The sequence below is a fragment of the Pipistrellus hanaki genome (assembly GCF_964339955.1).
Source record: "Pipistrellus hanaki genome assembly, chromosome: 8".
In the NCBI taxonomy this organism is placed as follows: Eukaryota; Metazoa; Chordata; class Mammalia; order Chiroptera; family Vespertilionidae; genus Pipistrellus; species Pipistrellus hanaki.
The window spans coordinates 78,284,185-78,311,117 of NC_140510.1; the positions used below are offsets into that span (position 1 = coordinate 78,284,185).

A 26,933-nucleotide genomic window follows, 5' to 3' on the forward strand; every position below is an offset into this window, starting at 1 on the left:
GCTATTCTTTGGCCCAAAGTCCCTGAGAAAGCAGCCTGAGATCGATCAAGAGAACAGAGAAGGGCAACTGTCTCCAACAGGAAGCCAGTAAGGGGCGGAGCTCAGACTTGCACCATGTGGGTTTTGCTTCCTAAAGGCAGGTTAGCTTTCTAAAGGGCAGAAAGACGCTTATGAAAGAGGACTGCAGAGCTCAATGCAAAGGAGACTGAGAGATCAGGATCGCGGCCTTGGGTGCCCTCTGAAAGCGCCATCTCAGGAGCTTTGAGGCAGCGGAAGACACCCCGGCGGGCTTGGGGCGCGGTGGGCGGGGAAGGACAGGGTGCAGCGAGTGCACACCGCGCGGCAGAAACCGGCTGCGGAAAGAAAGCGACACAGGAAGGTGCCAGAAAAAAAAAAAAAAAAGAAAGAAAGAAAAAAAAAAGGGCGGGCGGGCAGGTGTGTGTGTGGGGGGGGGGGGGGGGAGAGAAAGCATTTCGAAAAATTGTGGAAGAGCAACCTGGGTCAGGGCAGGTGATTGCTCAGAGGCCCTGGGCGACCCTGGCTGCCCGCGCAGCCGGGCTGAACCCCGCGAGGTGCTCCAGGTCCCAGAGCCTCCGCAGCCCCAGGCACCTCCCGCCCCGCCCCCCGCCCCGCAGTAGAACAGAGCGGCCGGCCGCCGCCAGCTTTCTCCGCGGGTGCTCGGAGCCCGGCCGCCCGGGGAGACGGAAAACCCTCCCCCGGGGCTCCCGAGCCGCGCCGCGTCCCAGCCAGGCCCTGCCCCGGGCCCCGGGCCCCGGGGGCGTGGGCAGCCGCCTTCCTCCGCGGCCTCGCCAGCCTCCCGCCCTCGGGTGCAGCCCAGACCTCGCGGCGCGCCTCCCGCGTCCGCCCGGCGTTTGAAAGTTCGCGCCCGCCGCCGCCCCGGAGCCCGCCCGCCGCTTACCGCCGCGGGAGTTTCCACCCCGCCGTCCACACCCCCCTGGGGTTCCCCGCGGGCCGCACACCCCAGCCCCACTTCCTCCTGCACGTTTCCGCCGGCGGGTTTTTAATCCACCGAAACGCGGCGATGGGGCTTCGAACCCTCCTTCCCCCTCCTCCCCCGACCGCCCCACGCGGGTCCCAGCCCACCCTTCGCCTTCCCACTCCCGGCGGGAGAAGCCCCTGCGCCGCGCCCGCCCGCCCGCCCGCCCGAAGGGGAGCCGAACGCCTTCGGCAAGTTCCGCCGCCCGCGCGGGGGGGGGCGGGGCCGGCCGAGCGCCTCCGGGCGGGCTCGGCAGTTTCCGGGCGCGGCCGCTGCGCACTCGGCGCTGGGCGGCGCTGGCTGCTCCCTGGCTGCGGCTCCTCCGTCCGCGGCGGCGGCTGCTGCTGTGGCCCGGGCGCTGGGAGAAGCGAGTGCTGGTGAGTGACGCGGCGGAGGTGTAGTTTGACGCGGTGTGTTACGTGGGGGAGAGAATAAAACTCCAGCGAGATCCGGGCGGCGAACGAAAGCAGTGACGGAGGAGCTTGTACCACCGGTAAGAGGAGCAGGAGGAGGAGGCAGGAGCCCGCGAGAGAGCCGGGGGGCCGCGGGGGGAGCGGGGAGGCGCCGGCCGGCCGCGCGCCGAGGCCTTCCCCCGCAGGAGGGGCCGCGGCAAAGATGGAGCCTCCGCCCGAGCCCCACCGCCTCGCCGCGGCTCGCAGCGAACAAAGAATAATGGCGGCGGACCGGAGCCAGCGGCGGCCGCGGGCGGCAGCGACTCTGCCTGCAGCCAGCGGCGGCGCTCATGGCGGGGGGCGGCGGCGGGCGGGGTGGCGGCCGGGGACGGGCTGCGGGCGGCGGCCGGGCGGCCGGGCGGGCGGCCTCCGGAGCGGGCGCCGCGTTCCCGCCGCCGCCAGCCGCCGGGCCGGGCCGGGCCGGGCCGGGCGCGGAGCCGGAGCCGGAGCCGCCCCAGGGGGAGGCCGCGCGCCCGGCCGCCCGGCCCGATCGGGGCTGGCGCCGCCGCTGCCCCCGGCGCCGCCCGCCTCGCCCCCGGCCCGCCGCGCTCCGGGCCGCGCCGCCGGGGCCGCGGGGGGCGGCGGAGGCGGCGGAGGTGACGGCGCCTCCGGCCCCGCGGCCGCCGAGGGCGCCCGCCGTGCCCGCTGCCAGCGCCCCGCGCTGCCCGCGCTCTTGGTGCAATAAAGTTCGCATCCCAAGGCTGGTCCTCGTCTGCGTTTTCTTCTTCGTGCCCGTTCCCCCCTCCGCGCCGTCCGGGGGGACCCTGTTCCCTCCGCCCCGGGGAGCCCTGGGGGGGCTGGGGCAGGGTTTTAGGCAGCTTTCGCTCTTTCCCCTTCACCTCTCTCTCTGTCTCTCTTTTTTAAGGCAGTAGTCATGGAAATGCATTCTTTTTGGGAGCAAGGGGTTGCTAAGAAAATAAAACATTTCTCCCAAGTTTGCAGCAGTTGGGATCTTGCAAAAGGGAAGCTGGCGTTTGAAAAGCAGTTTCGCTTTTAACCCTTTTTTTCAAGAAGGTGATCACTTGAGACCCATCCTGGTGAAACACTGGGTGTCGAGTCGGTGTGCTTTTGCTTTACATCACTTTGTGTGCATGGTGGTGTGTGTGTGTGTTGTTTTTTTTGCCAACCGTGCCAACTGGTGTGGGTCCTCTGCATCCCTCCACCCCGCCTCCTTTCTGCCATGTTTCCCACACGTTTCTGTCCAAACTGAAACGTATTGATGGACGCTAATTCTAAAAATGGGTGTTTTAAAAATATCCGTTATTCTGTCTCCCAGGCGGTGGGCAACCCTAACCGGAGCCTTGACCATTGAAGCCACAAGGCTTATTATTATTATTTTTTCTTCGTTTGCAAAAGGCACGGCCGGAAAGTCACTAACACAGTAGAGATTAAAAGCTAGTTTTTAGAGGACCTGCCGTACGACCCGTTCAGGTGTGTCGTACCCTCTGTGAGAAGTTAGAATTTCACTCTGGCCTTAGCTCCCATCAGCTCTGCCTCATGAAGGTTTTGTATAAAAGATACTTTTGGTTGCCAGCTATTGAAATCTTTCACATTCACTGCTTATTTCCAGATTTAAAAAAAAAAAAAAAAAACAACAAAAACAAAAACGGTTATTGTTAGGTGTTGCAAAAGATGAACGAATCATTTGTTTTAAAAACACTTGGTCTGCCACATTTCACTAGCCCTGTAGTTACTATTCAGAGTTTCTGTTAGGAATAAAAACTGATTGGTAATAGAAGCCTTCTTGTTGCCAAGTACTTTTTCAAAACCTACTTTGCTGTATTGCAAGTCTTTAAAAAAAATAATAAAACACGTTAGCAATTTGTCATTGTTGGAAAAAATTAAGAAAATGCAATAAAGACTTTTTCCATAAGGACCGAGGAGATGATTTTATTTGACAAACACTGAGGAAATTACAGTATTGATGATGTTATAGATGACTGTTTTTCCTTAAGAAAGGTCTGAAACCCAGCATCAGTTGAGTAATGTTTTTCTCCTACAGAGACTATAGGATAACAACTCTTTCTCTGTGACAATTTAAACTTTATCTATAAATTCATAATCTGTTAATCCTTAGCAATTCCAGGTGAAACTTTTCAAACTTTTATATTAATTAAATATGTGAACCTTCACATGGAGCATGGTACTAAAAATTATACTTCTACCCCCTCTCACGGACCAGTAAAAAAAAAAAATCTCAGTTAAGTTTGATTAATTTATTAATGGACATATATATTCAGAAAATGAATCTTTGACACAAATTGACTGAAAAATGTTAAAAGGCACTTATGGGATTTAAAGCTAATACCTCTTTTGAATGATTTTTTTTTTTCACGTAAGAGCCTGAGAAAACTTAGAAACCTCATCTATAAAATGGCAACTTCCTTTTTCTGCTTTCTAAAACTTATATTCTTGATTAGAGCTGATAAACAGAACATTTTCTTCAAAGAGAAGTAGCTTTAGTTTGTCACATTCGAAGACGTTTTGGAATATAATATGGTTATATTAAAACCGAGTACAGGATGGGGAAAATAGGCTTGCAGTTGGGCAAAAATAGGTTTACAGTTGTGAGTACAAGAGTTTATTCTTGTATTATAATTTATTAATTATGGTATTATTATGTCATTTTCCATATGAATAGCAACCTACTTTTGTCCCACATGTATGTATGCCCCACTTCATGTCAGTTTAAAAATAGTTTTCCTCTTCTACAGAAGAAATGTTCTTGTAACTTAATGCTTACAATGTATCACTGAAATTTATAATTTCATTTATTCTATAAACACCTTACTAGATTCAGTTATATGCACTTGTTTATATCAGCCTGTAACACATTCTCATAAGCATATCTTTCTTGATGTACAGTATCACTCACAGTGACAGCTTTTTAATTGAATAGCGAAGAGCTCAAATCTGAATGTAAGAAATATAGTAGATAGGGAATAGAAAAAAGGCAAGGGTTTTCATTTTTATGTGTGAACTCATTTCTACTGCAGTTCACTGGAGACAACAGTTGGTGGTAATTCAAGGATTTAGCTAGCATTCACTGTGAGAGAACATAGTGGAAAGAGCATTAGGTGTTAGAATCCCTGATGACACTATTGTCATGTGCCTACCCTCAAGGGAATTTGTGACTTGCCCGGAAATTTTTTGATCTTCCTCAGCCTCAATTTTCTTATTTGTTAAATTAGAATAATACCACCTTTTTAATAGGGTCATGAGATAAAGTACCTCCTTTCGGGACTCAGTGATAGATACTCATTTTTAAACTTTATTTTAACTTCCTAGCTGTGGGACATTGAGCTGGTTTCTTCTCCATACCTCAGTTTGCTTGGTCATAAAGGTACCATATCCACCTCAAAGAAAAGTGGGAATTAAATAAAGTAATACAGGTAAACTTTACGTTAAATAAGTTAATACTTATTAAATGCCAGGCATTTCACATGTGCCCAACAAATGTTTTCTACTTTTAAATTATTCATTATTAATATTACTATGTTTAATACACTGGAGTAGAAGCTACAGCAAATCCAAAGATGAATTGCACTGTCTTGTCGCTACCCTAAAGGAACTTTGAGGACATGATGACTAAGGCAGAATATCAAAAGAAGGAGGGATCATACTTGGTGAAATAATGGAAAAGAGGAATATTACAGTTTTATATTTTCAGTTTTATTTTTCAATGTCATTCAGATAATTCATAATTCAAAAGAAAATTTATAGAAAAAGTGTGTGTGTGTGTCTGTCACCCCCAACCAAGTCATCCGAGTATTGCTAATTATTCTCTCAGATGTATATATTCATACACAAGCAAATAAATACATACTCTCCCCCCCTTTTATACAAGTGATAGTCTACTATATACACTATCATATCTTGCTTTTTTTCACTTAATATTGCTTAGCAAAACTTCATTTTTGTTTTTTAACAATGAGGCATTTTATCATATGAATGTACCTGTATTTATTAACCGGTTAGTGAGCTGATTTTATTTTTAGGTCTTACCTGACCCTTTAAACCAAAGGATCTATCATGCATTTATTTCTTTAAATGAAAGAGATTCATTTGACTGATAAATAACAGTTTCTGACAGGAAATTGTCATTTGAACTTTATTACCTTGTTAGGTGTTAGTGCATGAAAAGGCAAGTAGGCTGGGTAAGGGTTAACTATGGAAGTGAAGCTCGCCTGAGTGTAACTCCTGTTGAGGCTCTTTATACTCCCTCCTATTGCTGTTTCAGCCAAAACATTCTCGATAGTTTTCTCTCTAAATGAGAGAGAACATCTCATGTAGTTCAGTCCGTTAAAAAATGTCTTTAGTGATTTTTCTTTTTAGAGAGGGATGGACAGAAAGAAACAGTGAGAAAGAAACATTGACCGCTTGCCTATTGGGAATGAAGCCTCACTCCCGGTGTGTGCTCTGACGGGATGGAACCTGTGGCCTCTTGGTTCCTGGGCTGATACTCAGCTGCTGAGCCACACCAGCCGGCTCAGCTGGGCAGTCTTTTTTTCTTAAGCAGACTGTTTTCATGGGAAATTTTGGCCCAGTAATGCTGATTAGGACACTAGCTCTCTTCCTGTACTTATTTTTTACATAGTCATTAACTTACTCTTTGACGATTTTCTAAAGTTTTTTAGTGTAATTGTCAGTTTTATATTTAACTAGAGGCCCAATGCATGAAATTTGTGCAAGAGCAGGCCTTCTTTCCCCGGCTGCCAGCACCAGCTCCCCTCTGGCACCCGGGACCGGGCTTCCCTCACAGCCCAGCTTCGTCCAGAAGGTCGTCTGGAAGGACACCGGTCTAATTAGCATATTGCACTTATTCTATAGAATATAGATGCCTAAATAAATAGTTTCACCTCTATGATTCTGTACTGAGATTTTGCTGTTTAGATGACCCCACCTCACCCCCAGAAGTCTTTGGTCTACCAGTTAGACCAAGAAATACTTCAAGTAGAGCATAAAATTAGGTTTCAGCATCTCTATCCTTTTTTTTTTTTTCTCTTCTAAGCAGCATTTAACCATAGTACATTGTAAATAAACATGCTGCTTATTTATATTTATATATGCTATATATATTTTTTAGTTGATTAAAGTTAGAAAGAAAATGATAACTAATAATCTAGCAGAAGGGACATAGATAAGCTCCCTGTCTTCCAACAAACAAATCATTAATTGATGCTGTCTCGGTGCATCTCATTCTTTGTGCACTCAAGTTGACAGTTACACATGCTGAAGTTTTTAATGTAAAAATATTGCCTTACTATTATTTTGAGGATTTGTTGGTGTTTTATGTAAAATACTAATATGTGCTTTTTTTTAAGTTTATTTTTTTATTGATTTCAGAGAGGAAGGGGGAAAGAGACACATCAATGATGAGTGAGAATCACTGATTGGCTGCCTCCTGCATGCCTTCTACTGGGGATCGAGCCTGCAACCCGGGCCTGTGTCCTTGGCTGGAATTGAACCTGGGAACCTTCAGTGTGCATGCCAAAGCTCTATCCACTGAGCCAAGCTGCCTAGGGCTAATATGTGTTGTTTTTATCTGAAACATTTACAAAGCACTTTTAAAGACTTGGGGGGCTAATTAAAGTTTGTGCCGAAACCGGTTTGGCTCAGTGGTAGAGCGTCGGTCTGCGGACTGAAAGGTCCCAGGTTCGATTCCGGTCAGGGGCATGTACCTTGGTTGCGGGCACATCCCCAGTAGGGGGTGTGCAAGAGGCAGCTGGTCGATGTTTCTCTCTCATCGACGTTTCTAGCTCTCTATCTCTCTCCCTTCCTCTCTCTAAAAAAAATCAATAAAATATATTTTAAAAAAAATAAAATAAAGTTTGTAAAGGCAAAATATTTTTCTTCTGGAACATATGTCTGTGTGTTGCCAGGGAATTAAATAATTCCTCAGAATATGGAATCGTTGAATTGCCTTTTGGAGAGGAGGTAAAGATAATGAATTAAAGTAACAAACTGATAAGGAGAAAATGGCTGTTTTCCTCTGCTATTTGATATAAATGCTAAATCAGTCATTGTATAGAGGTTGCCCTGGTCAACTTTCTGAAGTCTTAAGAAGGAAGTATGGTTTTAAACTTAATCTGCACAATCATATTTATAAATGTAGGTTTCTGAGACATTTGAAACTTAGATAAGAAGAGCCATTTATTTTCTTTTTAAAAAATATATATTTTATTGATTTTTTTTTTTTTTTTTTTTTTTACGGAGAGTAAGGGAGAGAGGGATAGAGAGTTAGAAACATCTATGACAGAGAAACATCCATCAGCTGCCTCCTGCATACTCCTCACTCGATATGTGCCTGCAACCAAGGTACATGCCCTTGACCGGAATCAAACCTGGGACTCTTTGAGGGGCATTTATTTTTCTTATTCAGAATGCTCTTCTCCTCTTAATATACAATCTGAACAAATAATCATCGGGCCACTCAGTGTATGCCTCTGTGTGTGTGTGTGTGTGTGTGTGTATGTGTATGTGTATTAGAGGCCCAATGCATGAATTTGTGCATAGATGGGGTCACACTGGCGTGTGTGTGTGTGTGTGTGTGTGTGTGTGTGTGTGTGTATTAGAGGCCCAATGCATGAATTTGTGCATAGATGGGGTCACACTGGCCTGTGTGTGTGTGTGTGTGTGTGTGTGTGTATGTGTATGTGTATTAGAGGCCCAATGCATGAATTTGTGCATAGATGGGGTCACACTGGCCTGTGTGTGTGTGTGTGTGTGTGTGTGTATGTGTATTAGAGGCCCAATGCATGAATTTGTGCATAGATGGGGTCACACTGGCCTGTGTGTGTGTGTGTGTGTGTGTGTATGTGTATTAGAGGCCCAATGCATGAATTTGTGCATAGATGGGGTCACACTGGCCTGCCTGATGATCGAACTCCTGATTAAGGTAACAATTTGCATATTAGCCTTTTATTATACAGGATATACACCGAGTGACCAGATTATTATGCGTTCAGAGATCATCATAATCTGGCCACACAGTGTATATACGCCCGAGAGAAATAACTCATGTCTTGTGTCCTGTTTGCTTTGTTTTGCATACTTTGAGATCTGCTAGACATGGCCCTGTACAGATGTGTTGTTATAATTTACCCAGAGTTTTGTTCACTTGTCTACTAAGTTACCAACAGGAAGAGGGGACAAAATTAATCATTCATATTCTGGTGTTTATCCTAACAGAGAAGAAGACAGTTGTCCAGTGATGAAAAATTACCTTTATATAGTTATTCTTGAAGCTAGTTACATGAATATCAATTTTAAAAGAAAAAAGACAAAAAACACCATAGTATTGTAGTACTCCTTGAAAAAGTTTTAAATGCCTGAGTTGCTTTTTCTCAGGGTTGCGGTAAGGTAATAAAGGAGATGAGCTGCCTGAATCAAGATGAAAAGAGCACATTAAGAGTTTTCTTTGTGCTGCCGAATTTATCTAGGATCTCTGAAGAATCTAACGAGGGGCAAAGACTTGGAGTGTAAGAGATGGATATTGAGGGTGTGTGTGTGTTTTCCCAAAAGGAAAGAAGTAAAGGCTGACATTTGGTTGGAGAAGAGAGGATTTAGCAGAAGTTAAAATAGCTAAGTAGTGACCTGGATAGAAGTAGGCGGTGATCCTGAAAGTTGACTTCTGCCAGTAGTAAAAGAAATTGTTTTGCGCAAATATTAATGAATCTTCTCTAAAACTAAGATTTAGTTCTTTAATTTTAAGTGTATTCCTAATGAACTAGTTATCTGCATGTGAGTTTCTAGTTAGAACTATATGACAATATTAGATATAGCTAAAAATATTTGTAGTTTAGCCAAAGCTGAATAAACATTATCTTTTTTTTTATTTTTTATTTTTATTTTTTTCTAAAATATATTTTATTGCTTTTTTTACAGAGAGGAAGGGAGAAGGATAGAAAGTCACAAACATCGATCAGTTGCCTCTTGCACACCCTCTACCAGGGATGTGCCCACAACCAAGGTGCATGCCCTTGACCGGAATCAAACCTGGGGCCCTTGAGTCCGCAGGCCGATGCTCTATCCACTGAGCCAAACCACTTTTGGCAAAAACATTATCTTTTAAGGTCGTCATCTCTGTATAAGTGATTGACAGTAGGAGATTGAGAAGTATCTTGTGTTTTTTTAAAATCACTGAAGCAAAAAATATTGCTTGTTCTCACTTTGTATTCTTAAATGGGTATTTTTTAAAAAATATAATATCAGCAGCTTTATTGTTTGCTCTGACCAGTATTAGTAATACTTTGGTATTACTTACTGACTTTATCAATCTAGTCCTTTATTCAATGAACATTTTTTTAATTGATTTTTTTACAGAGAAGAAGGAAGAGGGGTAGAGAGTTAGAAACATCGATGAGAAAAACATCGATCAGTTGCCTCCTGCACCCTGTTTAGTGGGTATGTGCCCATAACCAAAGTACCTACCCTTGATCGGAATCAAACCTGGGACCCTTGAGTCCGCAGGCTGACGCTCTATCCACTGAGCCAAACCGGTTAGGGCTCAAAGAATATTTATTAAAAAACTTTTTGTAGTTGATGAAATAATCACAAGAAAATTTATTCAGTTAAGTATTTTTATAGATATTAAATGAAGGATTGCTCTAGTTGGTATTAAATACTAAAGCCTGGATTATTTGGCTCCCATCCTCGAGGAACTTATGGTGTAGTGGAAATGATGGAGATGGGGTCACATTGTGTAAGAGGGAATGATTTATACAGGGCAGAATATCAGTTTTCACTACTGTGCTGAAGGGCTATAGGAGCTTAAAAGAGAAACAGTTTAGTGAGGGAAAGTTTTGTGAGAAAGAATTTAAACAATACTGAAGAACTTAGATAAATAGAGATAAAAGAGTGTGTATTCTAGGCTGTGGCAAGGACAACAAAAATGAAGACATGGAAGTAGAATAAACCTAATCTGCTCACAAGTTGGTGAAGAAAGTATTACATTAACTATAAATCTCTCATGGGAAACCCTGAGTGTGAGGCAGGAAGCTTTAAATTTCATATAAGAGGAGGAACAATATAAACAGGAATGACATAAATTGGGCTACAACATAAATTTCCTGACTCATAATTCACTCTCCTTCATGGTAGATTATATTGCAGTGTAAACACTGCACATCATAGGTATTAGTAGTTTTATTTAAATGTTCACGTACCATACAATCTACCAGTTTCAAATGTACAATGTATTGGTTTTTAGCATGTTCAAAAAGCCGTGCATCTACCACCACAGTCACTTTTAGGTTATTTTCATTACTTCCAAAAGAAACCTAGCATCTCATAGCCATCACCCCTCAATCTCTGCATACCCCCAGCACCAGACAGCCAGTAAGTCTATTTTCTGTCTATAGATTTACTTATTCTGGACATTGCATATAAATGGACATATACAGTAAGTTTTTCATTGTGTTAACCGTTTTCACTTAGCATATGCTTTCAAAGTTCATCCAAGTTGTAATATATATTAGTACTTCATTTCTTGATATTGCTAAAGATTCCATTTTATGGATGCACATTTTATCAATAAATTCATGACCTTTGGACTTTGGGGCTATTGATGAATAAAACTGCCATGAATATTCATTTATTGCATATTAGAGGTCTGGTGCATGAAAATTCATTCACTGGGGGTAGGGAGTCCCTCAGCCTGGCATGCCCCTTCTCACAGTCCAAGAGCCCTCAAGAGCAGAAGGAGACCCTGTGATCAGGGGAAGGTGACGCCCCCATCACACCTTTGCTGCCACTGCCGGCAGCGCAAGCCTCAAGCCTCGGCTGGGCAGCTGCCATCGCAGCTTGCCTGCACTTTGGGCTGGCTTGGGTGGTTGAGGGGCTAAGGGCACCTGCCTGCCACCACTGCCCCCCAACTCTGAGGGGTCTGGGCGCCGCCATCTTGTGGCTTTGGGCACTGCCATCTTTGTGATGGTGTAATGGTCAATTTGCATATTCCCTCTATATTATGATGTTTTTATTTCTCCTGGATACTTGTATTTACTTAGGAGTTGTTGTTGAATTATATGGTGGCTGTTGCCGAAACCAGTTTGACTCGGTGGATAAAGCGTCAGCCTGCGGACTGAAAGGTCCTGGGTTTGATTCTGCAACCTTGGTTGCAGGCACATCCTCAATGGGAGATGTTCAGGAGGCAGCTTTATCTCTCATCGATGTTTCTAACTATCTCCTTTCCTCTCTGTAAAAAATCAATAAAATATATATTTTAAAAAATATGTGGTGACTGTTGAACCATTTGAGGAACTGGCACTTTGCCAAAGCTACTATACCTTTTTACATTTTTATTGGCTGTGAGGGTCTAAGTTCACATCCACACCAACACTTGTTATTCTTTTTCATTATAGTCATCTTGGTGGGTGAGAAGTGGTATCTCTGTAGTTTGGATTTCTCTAATGACATGATGTCTAGAATCTTTTCATGTACTTAATGGCTATTTGTATATTTTTGAAGAAATATCTATTCAGATCCTTAGCCCATTTTTAAATTGGGTTAGTTGTCTTTTTATTGAGTTGTAGTTCTTACTATTCTAGAAACAAGATACATGATTTACAAAGTATTCTTTCATTCTGTGGATTGTCTTCTTACTTTTTTTTCCCAGCCAAGAAAGTAAAGGTTTACCAATTAAGGAAATGCTGCCACACCCAGAGACACAGGTGCCCTCATGCTCCAACACCTGGCTTCCTGGTGGCTTAGGGTCCTGATTGGGGTCACACACTATCACACTATTGATTGGTCAGTCTTTTCACTTTCTTTCTTTGTTTGTTTGTTAATCCTCAATGGATATGTTTTCTGTTGATTTTTAGAGAGTGGAGGAGGGAGGGGGAAGTAAAACATTGGTGTATGTGTGTGTGTGTGTGTGAGAGAGAGAGAGAGAGAGAGAGAGAGAGAGAGGGAGAGAGAGATCTATTGGTTGCTTCTTGCACGTGCCCTACCAGGCCAGGCATCAAACCTGCCACCCAGGTACATGCCCTTGACCAAGAATTGAAACCAGGACCTGTCAGTGCACAGGCCAAGGCTCTGACCAGGTCTTTACTTTCTAGATGATGCCCTTTGAGGCACAAAAGTTTGTAATGTTAATGATTTCCAGTTCATATATTTTTCCTTGTTTTGCTTGTGCTTATGGTGTCCCTATCTTGAGACATCATAAATTCTTATTTAATTACTACAGCACTAGAAGCCTGATGCACGAAGATTCGTGCAGGGATGGGCCTTCCTTCCCCTGGCTGCTGGCACCACCTTCGCTGTGGCCCGGAGCTGCCTTCCGCCTTCCTACCCTGCCCAGAGGTCCAAGCAGCTGGGGCAGTGCTGGCCGCCTGTCGTCCCGCCCCAGCCACTTGGCTCCTGCAAATGCAAATCAACCCACCATCTTTGTTGGGTAATTTGCATACCCATTTCTGATTGGCTGGTGGGCGTTGTGAAGGTACAGACAATTTGCACTTTTTTATTAGTGTAGATTTTCTAAATATCCCTGAAAATCCAGACAAATAGGACATTATTTGATGAAAAATAACAAAAGCCACTAATGCATATTTGTCCTAACAATCCCTTGAACTATAGCTATCCCTCAACTCACAAATAAATACTCCCCCTCTGACCACACATTCTCTTTTCGTTCTCTCACTCACACACTATCTTGCAGTCTGACTTCCCGTTGGCAGCCATCTTCGCCTCCACTACTAATGCATAGTTGGACTTATACCCTGTCTCCTCTGGACTTCCATTTATTCTGTGTGCAGATTCCTTAGTTGGAGTAACTGATGATGTTTCTTTTCATCAGAAAAAGTCAAGAAATGACAACTTTAAGTGAAAAATTTTAAGTACTACATTTGAGAATTATTTGTTATGAGAGAATTTATTATGACACTTGTGTGGGTGTGATGTATGACTCATAACTTCTGCTGCGTTTGGGGAATTCATTCTTTACAAACTTTTACCATGAAGAGGGTAGTAACTCCTTTGTTTATACAATAGCTAAATTGAGCCCTGGAGAATTTTAATAATTTATTGCTGCCCTGGCTTGTTGACCGGAATCGAACCCGGGACCTTTCAGTCCGCAGGCTGACACTATCCACTGAGCCAAACCGGTTTCGGCACGTGGGTTCAATTTTGGTCAAGGGCACATACCTCAGTTGCAGGCTTGATGGAAAAATATCTTTGGGTGAGGGTTAACAAAAAAATAAAAATAAAATAATACCAGAATAAACTGTTTCTCCATCCTCAAAACTGTAAACCTACTGTTGTTTCACTCTATATTTTATCCATTGTTAGCTTGTAAGCTCAATGAGAAAAAGATTCCTGTTTGCTTCTTTTTAGTTCCCATAGGTTTTAGCAGAACACTTACATATGTAATAGGCACAGAACACGTATTTGTTTAATGAATGACTCCCTCTTGCAGGGTCACAAATTTAAAAGGGTTAAAAACAGTGCCCCTTTAGAGTTGCACAGTTTAAAGGAAGTAGAAATATAAATTTCATATAATTAAAATGTATTCAATTTGCAGATTTATTTTTTTAAGCCAAGGAAGTTAGGTTCACTTTTCATTGCTTAAAAAGATTTCATAGTATGGATTTTTATTAACCCTGATGCTTTATTAACTCATCCTGTCCCATCTATGAGACATGAGATTGTACTAATTAAAATGACTTTACCAGAAATCATTACTAGGCTGGTAAAAATGGTACACCTAATTGAAAGTTTAGACTTGATGCTGATTCTTTTAGCATTAAAAATAAAGTACCTGAGTTTGAAGTGAGCCTTTTATCAAAACTGTACATAAACTCTTTGCTATTGTCTGCATGCCATCTATCGTCTTTATATATTAACCATGGCTAATTTTTAAGTATAGTCCCAATATGTCCTTGGTTCCATGAATGCTTGGGCTTTTTTTAGTAAGAAAGACATAGTTAAAATGATTAGTATGTTGCTTAATATGCAGTTCCATTGCTAAGTGCAAAGAACTCTTAACCTTTTTTAGTATTGGAGACTATGTGGTATAGCCCTGAACAGTATTGTAAATTCCTTACAAATCTCTTAACATCTCTAGTTCTTTATCTAAATCAGTGCTAAAATCAAAATTCTTGTCTTACGATTCCTACTATAATATGCTGACTCACTTCAGGAGAACTGAATTTTCAATCTTCCATGCCTGATTTGTAAATAATTAGCCAAGAATATAACATTTTGAATTAGTTTAAAATAGAACTATTAAAATAATAAATTGTTGATTATTTTATAAACTTATTTTTCAAAAGCACTTGGACACTGTTCCCATTTGAATCATGATTTTCACAAAGTCCCTCTGGTTTTGTTGAGTAAGTGGAATAGGTCACAACTTCTGTGGGTCTTTACAGTTTCAGCATTGAGGTAGTTTATGAAGCAGAATTTAAAATTCGAAGACAGTTTCACTCTTTAGTCAACACAAAAATTGCTTTTCTAGAAGTAACTATGTAGGAGGTGTATCTTTCCTTGGAAAACAGTTCAGCTCCAAAACTCCACTTAGTAGAATTTTATATGTAGAAGTATATATAGGATCACTTCTTTGAAAGGCTTATGGTGTAAAAATCTGGAAACATAGTTTCAGATGGGTGTTTTGGAAAGAAAGGAGAATGGGAAGAAATGGGATAAAAGGTTATCTGAAATAATGCATAGTCATAGTTGCAGTAGTCTTACCTGCAGGAAAACAAAGCATATACATTTTGCCAATACTTAAAAAATAACAACTTTGTTTTAAGAAAGTACTAAAGTTTTCTTATTGAAAGGTACTATAGATGAATTAATTAGCCACATATTCAAGGATAGTTGTCATAAATCATGCAGAACATTTCTATAAATCAAATAACATTTTTCTAATTAACTTATATTAAATACTTTGAGGGGACAGTATCTTTCCTATAGTGCATGCTATATATTTAAAAATAACTTGGTTTATTAAAAATAACGTGCAAATAATTTGGTATTCACAAAATTGCAATAAATTAGAAAATATAAACAATGAACTTAAAGCAGTTTCTCTGAGTTCAATTCAGTAAATGTACCGAGGTAATTAATATTAAATAACACTGAAAAGATTCCCCTGCTGTATGCTGCCTTCTTTTTTGGTAGCATTGGTACAGGCATTTTTAAAAATATATATATTTTTTTTTATTGATTTTTTTACAGAGAGTAAGGGAGAGGAATAGAGAGCTAGAAACCTCAATGAGAGAGAACTATCAATCAGCTGCCTCCCACACACCCCTTACTGGGGATGTTCCTGAGATCGAAGTACATGACCTTGACTGGAATTGATCCTGGGACCCGTGAGTCTGCCGGCCAATGCTCTATCCACTGAGCCAAACCAGTTAGGCTGGCATTTTCTATTAATACTAAGAATTTATAAAAATATATAAACACATTTTCAGATTGTATTTGTCTTATAAATGATTAAATCTTACCAATTCAAGTAATTAGAGAATTAACTTCATATATAACTTTTCTTGCCTTCCTTTAATACAAGCATGTCAAACTTGCAGCCCATAACGAATGTTTTTGCTGCCCCGCCAATATAATGGTATGTAAGAAATGTTTTAATAAAAATTTCGTGACTTGCCGAAACCGGTTTGGCTCAGTGGACAGAGCATTGGACTGCAGACTGAGAGGTCCCAGGTTTGATTCCGGACAAGGGCATGAACATTGGTTGCGGGCACATCCCCTGTGGAGGGTGTGCAGGAGGCAGCTGGTCGATGTTTCTCGCTCTCTATCCCTCTCCTTTCCTCTCTGTAAAAAAAAAATCAATAAAATACATTTTTTTAAAAAATTTCGTGACTTAATTTTTACAATGACCTGTTACACATAATTATTAATAACAAACAAACTACAATGTTCACTAATGACTGATTACTATAATCGTGTTGCAGTTCATTTCCCTTTCTCGCCTTATGTGCAGGCGAGCCATTTCTCTCCACCAATACTAGCAGTGAATATTTCAACAGGCAATTGCAATGTCATTAGTCTTGTACTGACTTGCTAGGTGTGTGCCACAGGAAATATTTTGCTTCTGGAAATCAAGAAAAATAAGTTTATTTGTGTTACGCTTATTAATTTGTGCATTTATCCAGTGTCTGGTAAGTTAATGTCCAAGAAAAAGTATTTTTATTAAAATATTCTATTTTATGTTAACGATTACTCATTCAGCCCTTTGTATTCAGCATGTCTCTATTGAAATAAACCTACATTTCTATAAACATTAAAGCTTTTGTTTTTTGTGGCCCATATAAACTTAAATCTTGTTTATTTGGCCCGTGTTAGCCTTTGAGTTTGACATGCTTGCTTTAATACCTAGACTAGAGACTGAGGTATGGGTTTGTTCTTCAATTAAAGGAGAAAGACCTTGGTAAGAGGACAGAGAAAATTATTTCTGAAAATTATGTAAGAATACTTAACTTGATAAAGACACCAGTTTATTTTATTTTATTTATTACATTGTCTGTTCTTTTACTGTTTTCCTAAAAATGTATATAACCTCATTTTGTTAAGGTGTGATCAGTATAATCTAATAAAGCTTTTATAGTTGAAGTTGATACGTGTATTGAGTGTGTGTACATTATATACATACTGATATCTATGTGTACACATATATTTGAATTTGTGGTATACCTACCTGGTTTCAGTGAAGATACCTTGTATTTAATACCAGAAGACTATTATTAGCATCAGAAACCTGGAGCATTATTAAATCTCCAGTATTGATTTTATAAATCTCATTGTGCTAGATTGGGCATCCTATATAATAAAGAGCTAATATGCAAATGGTTGTCGCACCATAATGGCTCAGACACTCAACACTGGGGAGAGAGGAATGGGGACCAGCCAGGCTGTAGCCCAGGAAAGGGACAAGCCACCAACCCCAAAGTTCCAGGTGCCAGTGGCTGCACCTGTGGCCCAGGAGAGGCACAAGCCACCTGACCTGTAGTCCTGGGCGCCAGTGCCTGTGGCCTGGGTGAAGCCATCTGCCCATGGTCCCCTGCAGCTGTGGCCAGCCCGAATGTAGCCAGCCTGCGTCCCAGGTGCCTATGACCAGCCAGAGGAGGAAATCCTGGGTCCCTGATGCGGGGCTAGGCAGAGGCAGTTAGGGACAATCAGATCGGCAGGGGAGCAGTTAGGGGCCATCAGGCAGGCAGGCAGGCAGTGGGATTGGGGTGATCAGGCAGGCGAGTGGTTAGGAGCCAGTGGTCCCAGATTGCGAGAGGCAGTTGGACATCCCCCACGGGGTTCAGGTTCGAGAGGGTGCAGGCTGGGCTGAGGGACTCCTCCCCTCCCCCGCCCCCAGAAGGAATTTTGTGCACTGGCCTCTAGTATACTATATAATAAAATCCTAATACATACTTCACCAGAATTGAGGAATGACTGGTCACTATGACATGCACTGACCACCAAGGGGCAGATGCTTAATGCAGGAGCTGCCCCTGGTCGTCAGTGCGCTCCCACGGGGAGTGCCGCTCAGCCAGAAGCCGGGCTCATGGCTGGCAAGCACAGCTGCCAGCTGTGGCAGGAGCCTCTCCTGCCTCTGCTGCAGGCAGGTGGACATCCCCTGAGGGATCCTGGACTGTGAGAGGGTGCAGGCGAGGCTGCGGGGTCCTCTAGTGATGAAGGTAAATGACAAATATGTAAGGTTAACAACCAAAAGAAAAATTGGCCGGGACCCATTTGGCTCAATGGATAGAGCATCGGCTTGGGGACTGAAGGGTCCCGGGTTCGATTCCGGTCAAGGGCATGTACCTTGGTTGCGGGCATGTCCCCAGTAGGGGGTGTGCAAGAGGCAGCTGATCGATGACTCTCTCTCATCGATGTTTCTAGCTCTCTATCCCTCTCCCTTCCTCTCTGTAAGAAAAATCAATAAAATATTTAAAAAAGAAAAAAAAAAGAAAAAGAAAAATTGTACAAGGAAAAAAGTAAAGGCAAAGGCAGTGCAACATAGTTATTGATTAGTGGAAAGCTGAAGTCTGTTGTTTAGCACCTCAATGTTTTACCGCTTTCTTTAGTAAGTTAATCTTAACACTTTAGAAAATTAATAAGGACATGTTGAAGGTGTTAAGAATGTGTTAGCAAGGCTTTCAAACAGTTATGATATCCTAAAAACTAAATAATAAGTACCAAATAACTGTAGAGAGTATTATGTGTTGCTCATAGATGTTTCTAGGTATACTTCTGCAAAATATTTTTAGTACTACATTTGAGAATGACAAAATAGTTGTTTAAGTTTTAAAGTTATATGCCCAAATGTGCCTTTTGCTATGGTTACCCTGGAGACTCTAAACTAATGCTTATATGACTTCCTTAAATCCTTGGACTTCTGGATTGGTAAGAGTTCAGGAGGAACATACTAGTACACTATGGAATATTATGCAGCTGTAAAAAAGAGGGATCTCACCCACCCTTTGGGACAGCATGGATGGATCTGGAATGTATTACGCTAAGTGAAACAAGCCAATCAGAGAAAGACAAATATCACATGATCTCACTTTTTTATGGAATCTAATGAACAAAATGAATTGACCAACAAAATAAGACCCAAAGCATGGAGGCATGGGACAGACTGACATGCCTTGATGTGGTAGTGGGGGAAGAGATAATCAAAGAACATACACTTATATGCATAGCCCATGGGCACGGGCAATAGGGAAGTGAAGACCTGGGGGAGGAGTGGTGAGGAACTGGGGAGAGGAGGTAAAGGGGGGGGAGATGGGAGATATCTGTAATACTATCAACAATCAAAGGTATTTCAAAAATAAAACTTTGCTCCTACCAGTTTTCTTATTAGAAAAGTTATCCTTCCTCCAACAGTTATCAGAACTATATTGCAGAGCACATTCTCTTATTTTAAATGTCATGGAAGTGCTCATTTGGCATTTATTGGGATGTTTACTAACCTAACTTCTAAATATCTACTATCGTTACCGTGTAAAGTGATACAGCCCTATTCATACATTTCTTGAAGGCTTCTAAGATGGAAAGGGAAAACTGCTTTATCTTCTCTGAAAATTAAGTGAAGGGACTATTAAACTATTTAACAACTATAATAGCAGTTACAGTGAGAGCTATGTAATGAGTAAAAGACCCTCTCCAAGTAGCTTATAATTTTTCTGTCTCTCCCCCCCCCCCCCCCCCCCCCCCCCCCCCCCCCCGCCTATAATAGGAGGGAATACTCTTCTAGGAGGTATCATGAAGCCAGTATCTCATAGGCCCTATCATCAGCTCACTTCTCTCTGCTCTCTCTTCATACCTGATTGGTACAGTTTGAAAAGTTACAGCTTTGCTCCTTCCCTCCCCTTGTCAGTAGGGGAGATTCATGGGAGAAGGAATAATCTAGTTAGAATAATCTCATTGGGAAGAAATGGCAAGGAAAAAGTGTTTTTCTTTTTTGAAGGTACTGAAACATTTACAGCTCAGCAAATGTGGACAAGTTTTATAATAACTAAGCTACATTATATTTTAACTGGATTTGTGAGTGTATTTGCTAACCTAACCACCACATAATACCGATTAACTTGAAATTTGCCTTTGAAGTCACAGAAGCACAAAGCGCTGTAGTGCTTGTAACACTCCTCCATGTTATTGTAGGTGGCTAAATGACCATGGAATCTGGAGCAGAGAACCAGCAGAGTGGAGATGCCGCCGTAACAGAAGCTGAAAACCAGCAAATGACCGTTCAAGCCCAGCCACAGATTGCCACACTAGCCCAGGTATTAAATAGATGGAGAGATCCCAAGTTGCTTCTCGTCTGAGAGGAATATGTTTCAGACAAGAGAATTTCGTTTTTATTAGAGATATGCATAGAATGAGCACAGGTATTCTTAGAATATCACAATTCCTATTTTAGTATTAGACTAATTTTAGAAATGATAGTATTAATTCAGTTCCATATCAGGAAAAAAAAGTGATTTGTTAAACACTGATTCCCTGTTTGTAACAACATGATTCAGAAAATCACATTTTAACTAGTGGGCAGATTGTCTCTCTTTTTTTTTTTTTTAAGTTTTTCTTTTTTTTCTTTTTTAATATATTTTATTGATTTTTCACAGAGAGGAAGAGAGAGGGATAGAGAGTTAGAAACATCGATGAGAGAGAATCATCGATCAGCTGCCTCTTGCACACCCCCTACTGGGGATGTGCCAGCAACCAAGGTACATGCCCTTGACCGGAATCGAACCCAGGACCTTTTAGTCCGCAGGCCGACGCTTTATCCACTGAGCCAAACCGGTCCTGGCAGATTGTCTCTCTTAAACAAGGGAAGAAAACAGAACTTTTTTTTCATATCACGCAAATTTATTTTGGGACATAGGAACACAGATAATCTGAAAGGCTAAGTTTATATGTGCTTAAACTAAAAATATAGGATAAGTAAATAAATTGACACACAAGTAAATTTCAAGGATGATAGATTTTGTTTTCTGTATATTTTATTTTATTTTTTTTAAATATATATTTTATTGATTTTTTACAGAGAGGAAGAGAGAGGAATAGAGAGTCAGAAACATCGATGAGAGAGAATCATCAATCAGCTGCCTCCTGCACACCCCCCACTGGGAATGTGACCGCAACCAAGGTACATGCCCCTGACCGGAATTGAACCTGGGACCTTTCAGTCCGCAGGCCAACGCTCTATCCACTGAGCCAAACCAGTTTCGGCTGTTTAATATAATTCATGATTCTTCTTAAAAATATATATATATATTATTGATTTTTTACAGAGGAAGGGAGAGGGATAGAAAGGTGAAGGGAGAGGGATAGAAAGTTAGAAACATTGATGAGAGAGAAACATCAATCAGCTGCTTCCTGCACCCCCCCGGGATGTGCCTGCAACCAAGGCACATGCCCTTGACCCCTTGACCTAATTCAAACCTGGAACCCTTCAGTCCACAGACTGACTCTCTATCCACTGAGCCAAACCAGTCAGGGCCATGATTCTTTCATTTTATCTTTGTCTGAAAGTCTGTCTCTAAGGTGGTATTCTCTCATTCTTATTTTTTGTTCTTAGATGTTTTTTCTTAAATAGTTTATTTTATTAACTGTTTGAACATATATGAGAAAGATTGCTAATATAAACACTAAATAGCAAAAATAAATATGCTAGGTAAGAGGATGATATGTGAAGTCTCCGGAAGAAAACAATCCTGGTAGAGGCTCCGGGATATCCTACCTCAGCTTCCCAAAGAATCCTAAAGCTTTCCCAGAGGACTCACTGAGCAGGAATAGTGTCTTGGGAGATAGAGGGCTAACCATAGATGGTTACCACACTGAGTTAAAATGTGGGCCAAAATTGGACTTCCAGCAGGAATATAATTGGGTTGATCTGTCTTCTGAAAGCACCCAGACCCACTTCCGGCCTTGAGGAATAGAAGACACTTGAGGATGAAGTAAATGTACTCATCTGAGGCAGGTGCAGGCACAAACCAGGAGTACCAGGGCTTTGTCAGTACATGGTTGGAAAACATGCACACACAACAATCTGGGCTCGTCCAAGCATTTGGCCCTCTAGTAAGAAGATACAGTGCCACCGGGGATCTTGATGGTGACAGCGCTTAACATGTCTCTCTCTCTCACATCACACTATTCTTTCTGGCCTGATGTCATTCTGGAAATTCCTTTTCCCTACTGACTTTCTTGAGAAGTTCATGTTCTTACTAATTAGATAGTAAAACATGATTTCCAGTGGTTTCTTAAGCAAGTTTGGGTAAAGAATTCTTGGTAAAGAAATCATTTTTCTTTCAAATTTTGAAAACAAGTCAACTTCTAGTGTTGCTGTTTGAAAGACTAAATGCATTTCTTATTTTGTAACTCTGGTATCTTAAAAAATCTCATCTCTGTTCCTAGTGCTTCATTATTTCATTAATTGGTTATTAGGACCTTGATTTGGACAATTTTTCATCCATTGTCCTATGTATTCAGTGGGCCCTTTTGTAGTGGGAATTCGTGCTTTCAATTTTTTAAATTATTTGGTTGATGGCTTTTTCTCTCTAGGATCCTTGTATTACAGATGTTATACCTATAGAACTGTTTTTCTAATTTTCTCATCTCTTTCCTGTTTTATATCGCTTTGTTCTGTTTTCTGAGAGATTTCCTCAAACACACATTCTAACCCATCTGTTGAGTTTTTTAATTTCTACTGTCATGTTTCTAAGAGTTCCTTTTGTTCTCTGAATAGTCCTTTTGTGTTTTAATAGCATCCTGTTTATGTTTCACAGAGGCAATATTTTTTCTTATATCAGAATATTAATTAGATTTTATTTTAAGTTTTCACCTCTGCACTTAGATTTTTCTTTATAGCTTTTTCTCCCTTCCATTTGTTCTGCTCTTCATCTTTTATATTAGAATGTGTTTTGTGATTTTCTGTTCAGATTTAAAAGTAGGAAACCAAAAAGCTCCATTGGAAGCTCTGTGGATATGTTTGGGGCTTATCATGATAAGTTGTGAGCTTCACTTAGGGTGACTGGCAGTATATTTTAGGTCTTTTTTCTGCCCCTTGACATTGGTCAGATTCCCCAGAGAAAGCTTCACTAATACTCTGCTTGTATGCTGAAGGTCTACGAGCCAAGTGAGAGAAGACTGAGGTTTAGTCCTCCACCTTCAGCAGTGCCCGCTGTTAGGCAGTCAAGTCTAGAGACACTCTATCCAGGAAATCTCCGCTTCTCTGGCAGCATGGGGTACCTTAGTTCTCTCCACAGGGGGAGGAGGGGATTCAATTGCTTCTGAAACAGCCTTCCTTATCCTTAGCCTCTCCTTTCACTCCACCTTCCAGCGTGTCTTAGATCCCGAGCCCTTAAGGATTTTATGGAGCAGACTATGCTTTCCCTATCTCCACCTTTCTGAGGCCTTCTAAGTTTAATACCATTCATCCATCTGCTTTCCAGCCTTAAAATTTCTTTTTTTTTTTTTAATCCTCATCTGAGGGTATTTTTTTCCATTGATTTTTCAGAGAGAGTGGAAGGGAGAGGAGAGACAGAGAGAGAGAAACATTGATGTGTGAGAGACACATTGATTGGTTGCCCATCCCCACCCCACCTGACTGGGCTGGAGATCCAGCTTGCAAATGAGGTATGTACCTGCCACCCTTCAATCCACAGACCGATGCTCCAACCGCTGAGCCAAATCAGCTAGGGCCAGTCTCCAGATTTCTTATTCTTTTCCATTGTCATGCTTGCATGATTATGCCTGTAAAAACAAAATCAGTTTAACGAGATTTAATTGGAGATTCAGGAAGGAGCAAAATTATTACACACCTGTTGAATATGTCATTCTTACCAAACAGTCCTCTAGCACTTAAGACTTTTGAAAACAGAGTGGCATGATATTTGAGTTTTAGAAAAGCTAATTCCCATTTATATATATTTTTGTTCTTTTTATCCCTAATTACAGTTGTTTTCACTTGCTCATCCAAGTCTGTACATACATCATACATTGTCAATATAATTTCCTCTTGTCATTCTAATATCTGCTTTTGTTTCCATTGTTAGTTGTTTTTATTTTATTTTTTTTAAGATTTTTAAATTGAGTTTGAGAGAGAGCGGAAGAGAGAGGGAGAGAGAGAAACATTGATGTGAGAACAAAACATTGATCTGCTGCCTTCTGCACATTCCCTGCTGAGGATTGAGCCACAACCTAGGTGTGTGCCCTGACCAGGAATGGAACCAGCAACCTTTCTGTGCACGGGACGACTCCAAACCAACTGAGTCACTCCGGCCAGTATTTATTGTCAGTCTTTAATACTAGAAAAATATAATAAAATAGTGAAATCCAAGATCAGTGAACAGGAAAAAACATTTCAGCCTAACTAATGAAGGGAGAAAATCTAAAACAATAATGAGATGTCTTATTTTATTTTTAGAATTTGAAAAGGGATATATTGTTGGTTTTTATTATGAGAATGTAAATTTTTATGAACTTAAGAGTTGGATATAAGGGTAATTGTTGTAGCTTCTTGAAATAAACAAATTTGAAAACCTAAATATGTCCCTAGCTGGTTTTGCTCAGTGGATAGAGCATCAGCCTGCGGACTTAAGGATCCTGGTTTTGATTCTGGTCAAGGGCATGTGACTGGGGTTGTGGGCTTGATCTCCATTAGGGGATGTGCAGGAGGCAGCCAATAGCCAATCAGTGATTTTTCTCTCAGAATTGATGTTTCTATTTTTCCCTCTCCCTCTCTGAAATCAATAATATATATAACCTAAATATAATAATAAGTAATTTATTGAATAAATTATATACTTTAAGTATTATGCAGCCATTAAAACAAAGGAGACTGTTAATGGAATGGGAAAAATATTTATAGTGGATTCATATGATAAAGTAGATTCCATGATAATGTATTATAAAAATTGAGTGTATATGTTTCTTAAAATCACCTAGATCTACAGCAAAATTATAAAAAGTGGTTAGCTCTGAGTGGTAGGAATATAAGTGTCTTAAATTTTTGTGTGTCTATATTTTATAAACTTAAAATGAGAGGAGCCATTATGTAGAATGGTCAAGGTAGAAAAGAAATTATTCACTGAGTTACTTAGCATGTTATATTCGCCCTAGAGAATAGTCAGAAGAAAACATAATTCAAATATTAGAAGAGCTTTCATATGGAATTGAATTATTATGAATAACAAGATTGTGGTTCAGTATAGGGAAACGTATCTTTGGGTCCATGAGTGTTTATAAACACGTCCCTATGTAGCTAATGGAGGGGTAGTCCATGGACCACATTTTGAGAACCAGATAAAACTGAAAAAGAGAGAAAAATGACTAATTATCAAGGACTTCTAACTGTCCAAATATGGGTTTAACCTCTACCTTCAATAGAGATCTCCACAAGTGTCACAGTCAAATATCAGATCAATTCTTTCATCTTCCACCACCACCCCAACCACCCAAAAGTTTCTCCTTACTTCTTGGTTCAGTTGATAGCAGAGTCTACCATTTCTTACCCAAATATGAAATATATGGATTATCTTTCATTCATTTCATATGGATCAACCTCATTCATAAAGCCCTTACTGGTCTGCCTCCTGAATTTTTATTAAATTGCTTTTCTCATTCCCATCCCTACCACATCTAGTACCTTATTTCTGCCTTCATCATCTCTCTGAAACTTTTTAGGCTTTCTCAATTGGTCTCCTAGCCTTCACTTTTTTCTTCCTGTAACATAAATATTTTTCACACCACACAAGAGAGATCTATCTAAAATTTAGCAAACCTCACCATATGTTCAGGAGTTCAAAACCCTTCAATTATCTTTCCCAATCTCCTCAAGATAAAGTGCAAGTTCTTTAATATGACATATATAAGAGTTTTCATGACTAGCATATTCACTCCTGCCTGCCTGATATTTAATCTCCTTACTTTCTACATTTTAGAGTAAAACACGTCTCCAATGGTACTGACTGCTTGTCATTTCTCTCTGCTATCTACAGATCGTGCCGTTTCTCTGCTTTTGCCAAGGCTAGTCTCTCTGCCTGGAATTCTGTGCTTCTAGCAACATGCCTAACTTGTTTTCTTTGTTTCAAATTTATATTCTTCCCTGGTAGCCTCCTCTCTTAGGTGGGATAGGATAGCTCTCAATGTGTTGATTTTTATCTTTGCAAAACTCATTATTTCACTGAATTATATTTATTTGTGTCCTTTTCCCCATTTCTTCACACACATACCCCAATCTATATCTTTCTCATTTTTGTAGTTTCAGTTCTAACATTGTTCTTGGCATATAGACCCCCAGTAACTGTTTACCAAATGAGCAAGTAAAATTCCTACCCCCAAATTTGAGCTAGCATATGAATACTTAAGTACCATCTGATAGACATCGCATAAGAGCCCTTTGTTCTTACATATTGACTGATTAATAGTGCCTTCTTTTGTGCCTCAAGGGGGGAAATGGTTTCTCTTATATTTTCTAAACTCTGCTCATTTATTCCTACAAGAAGAAAATAAATCCTTAAAATATCTATTACCAGTTTAGTGATTTATTTGGGAGGGTAGTAGAAATTTTTAGATTATTATTACTATTAATACTTTCTCATTAAAGAAAGGCATACTTGTAATTAGTTTAAGGTAAAACTATGCTGTGTATTATAAAATGTGTATTTATTATAGACTAGTAGCTAAGTTTTACCCAAGCTTGAAAGCAATTATACTTGAGAATGTGGTTTATTTAATACGTGACATTAAGAAGACTTTTATGTTTAAGTCTAAGATATTGCTTGACTTTCGGTAAATTACTTAATCTTTGAGCGCTTGATCTGTTTCTAAAATAGATATAATCCTGATCACCCAGGCTTGATATTTTTCAAGAGTAAAATGAGAAATTGGGTATGAAAGCAAGTGGGAAAATAAAAAGCCCCATACAAATAAAGTAGTACTGTATTTAGTTTTTAAAGGAAGTCTATTATATATTTTGATATTACATTAAAATAGTATTTTGGTTTTTGTCATTTGGGAGGAGTTAAAAAGTG

General features: G+C 40.8%; 1 protein-coding gene across 4 annotated transcripts in view; it reads left to right on the plus strand.

The window, feature by feature from the left end:
* The first annotated feature begins 1,259 nt into the window (after positions 1-1,259).
* CREB1 (cAMP responsive element binding protein 1) overlaps positions 1,260-26,933 on the plus strand; it is a 52,850-nt gene continuing 27,176 nt past the window's right edge. The window contains exons 1-2 of one of the 4 annotated variants that reach the window (XM_084892976.1): positions 1,260-1,490; positions 20,062-20,183. In XM_084892976.1, coding sequence (XP_084749102.1) covers positions 20,070-20,183 — 114 coding nt within the window. In that variant the 5' untranslated portion in view covers positions 1,260-1,490; positions 20,062-20,069. The remainder of the gene's footprint in view (positions 1,491-20,061; positions 20,184-26,933) is intronic. The other 3 variants (XM_084892978.1, XM_084892977.1, XM_084892979.1) reach the window with 3 other exon arrangements.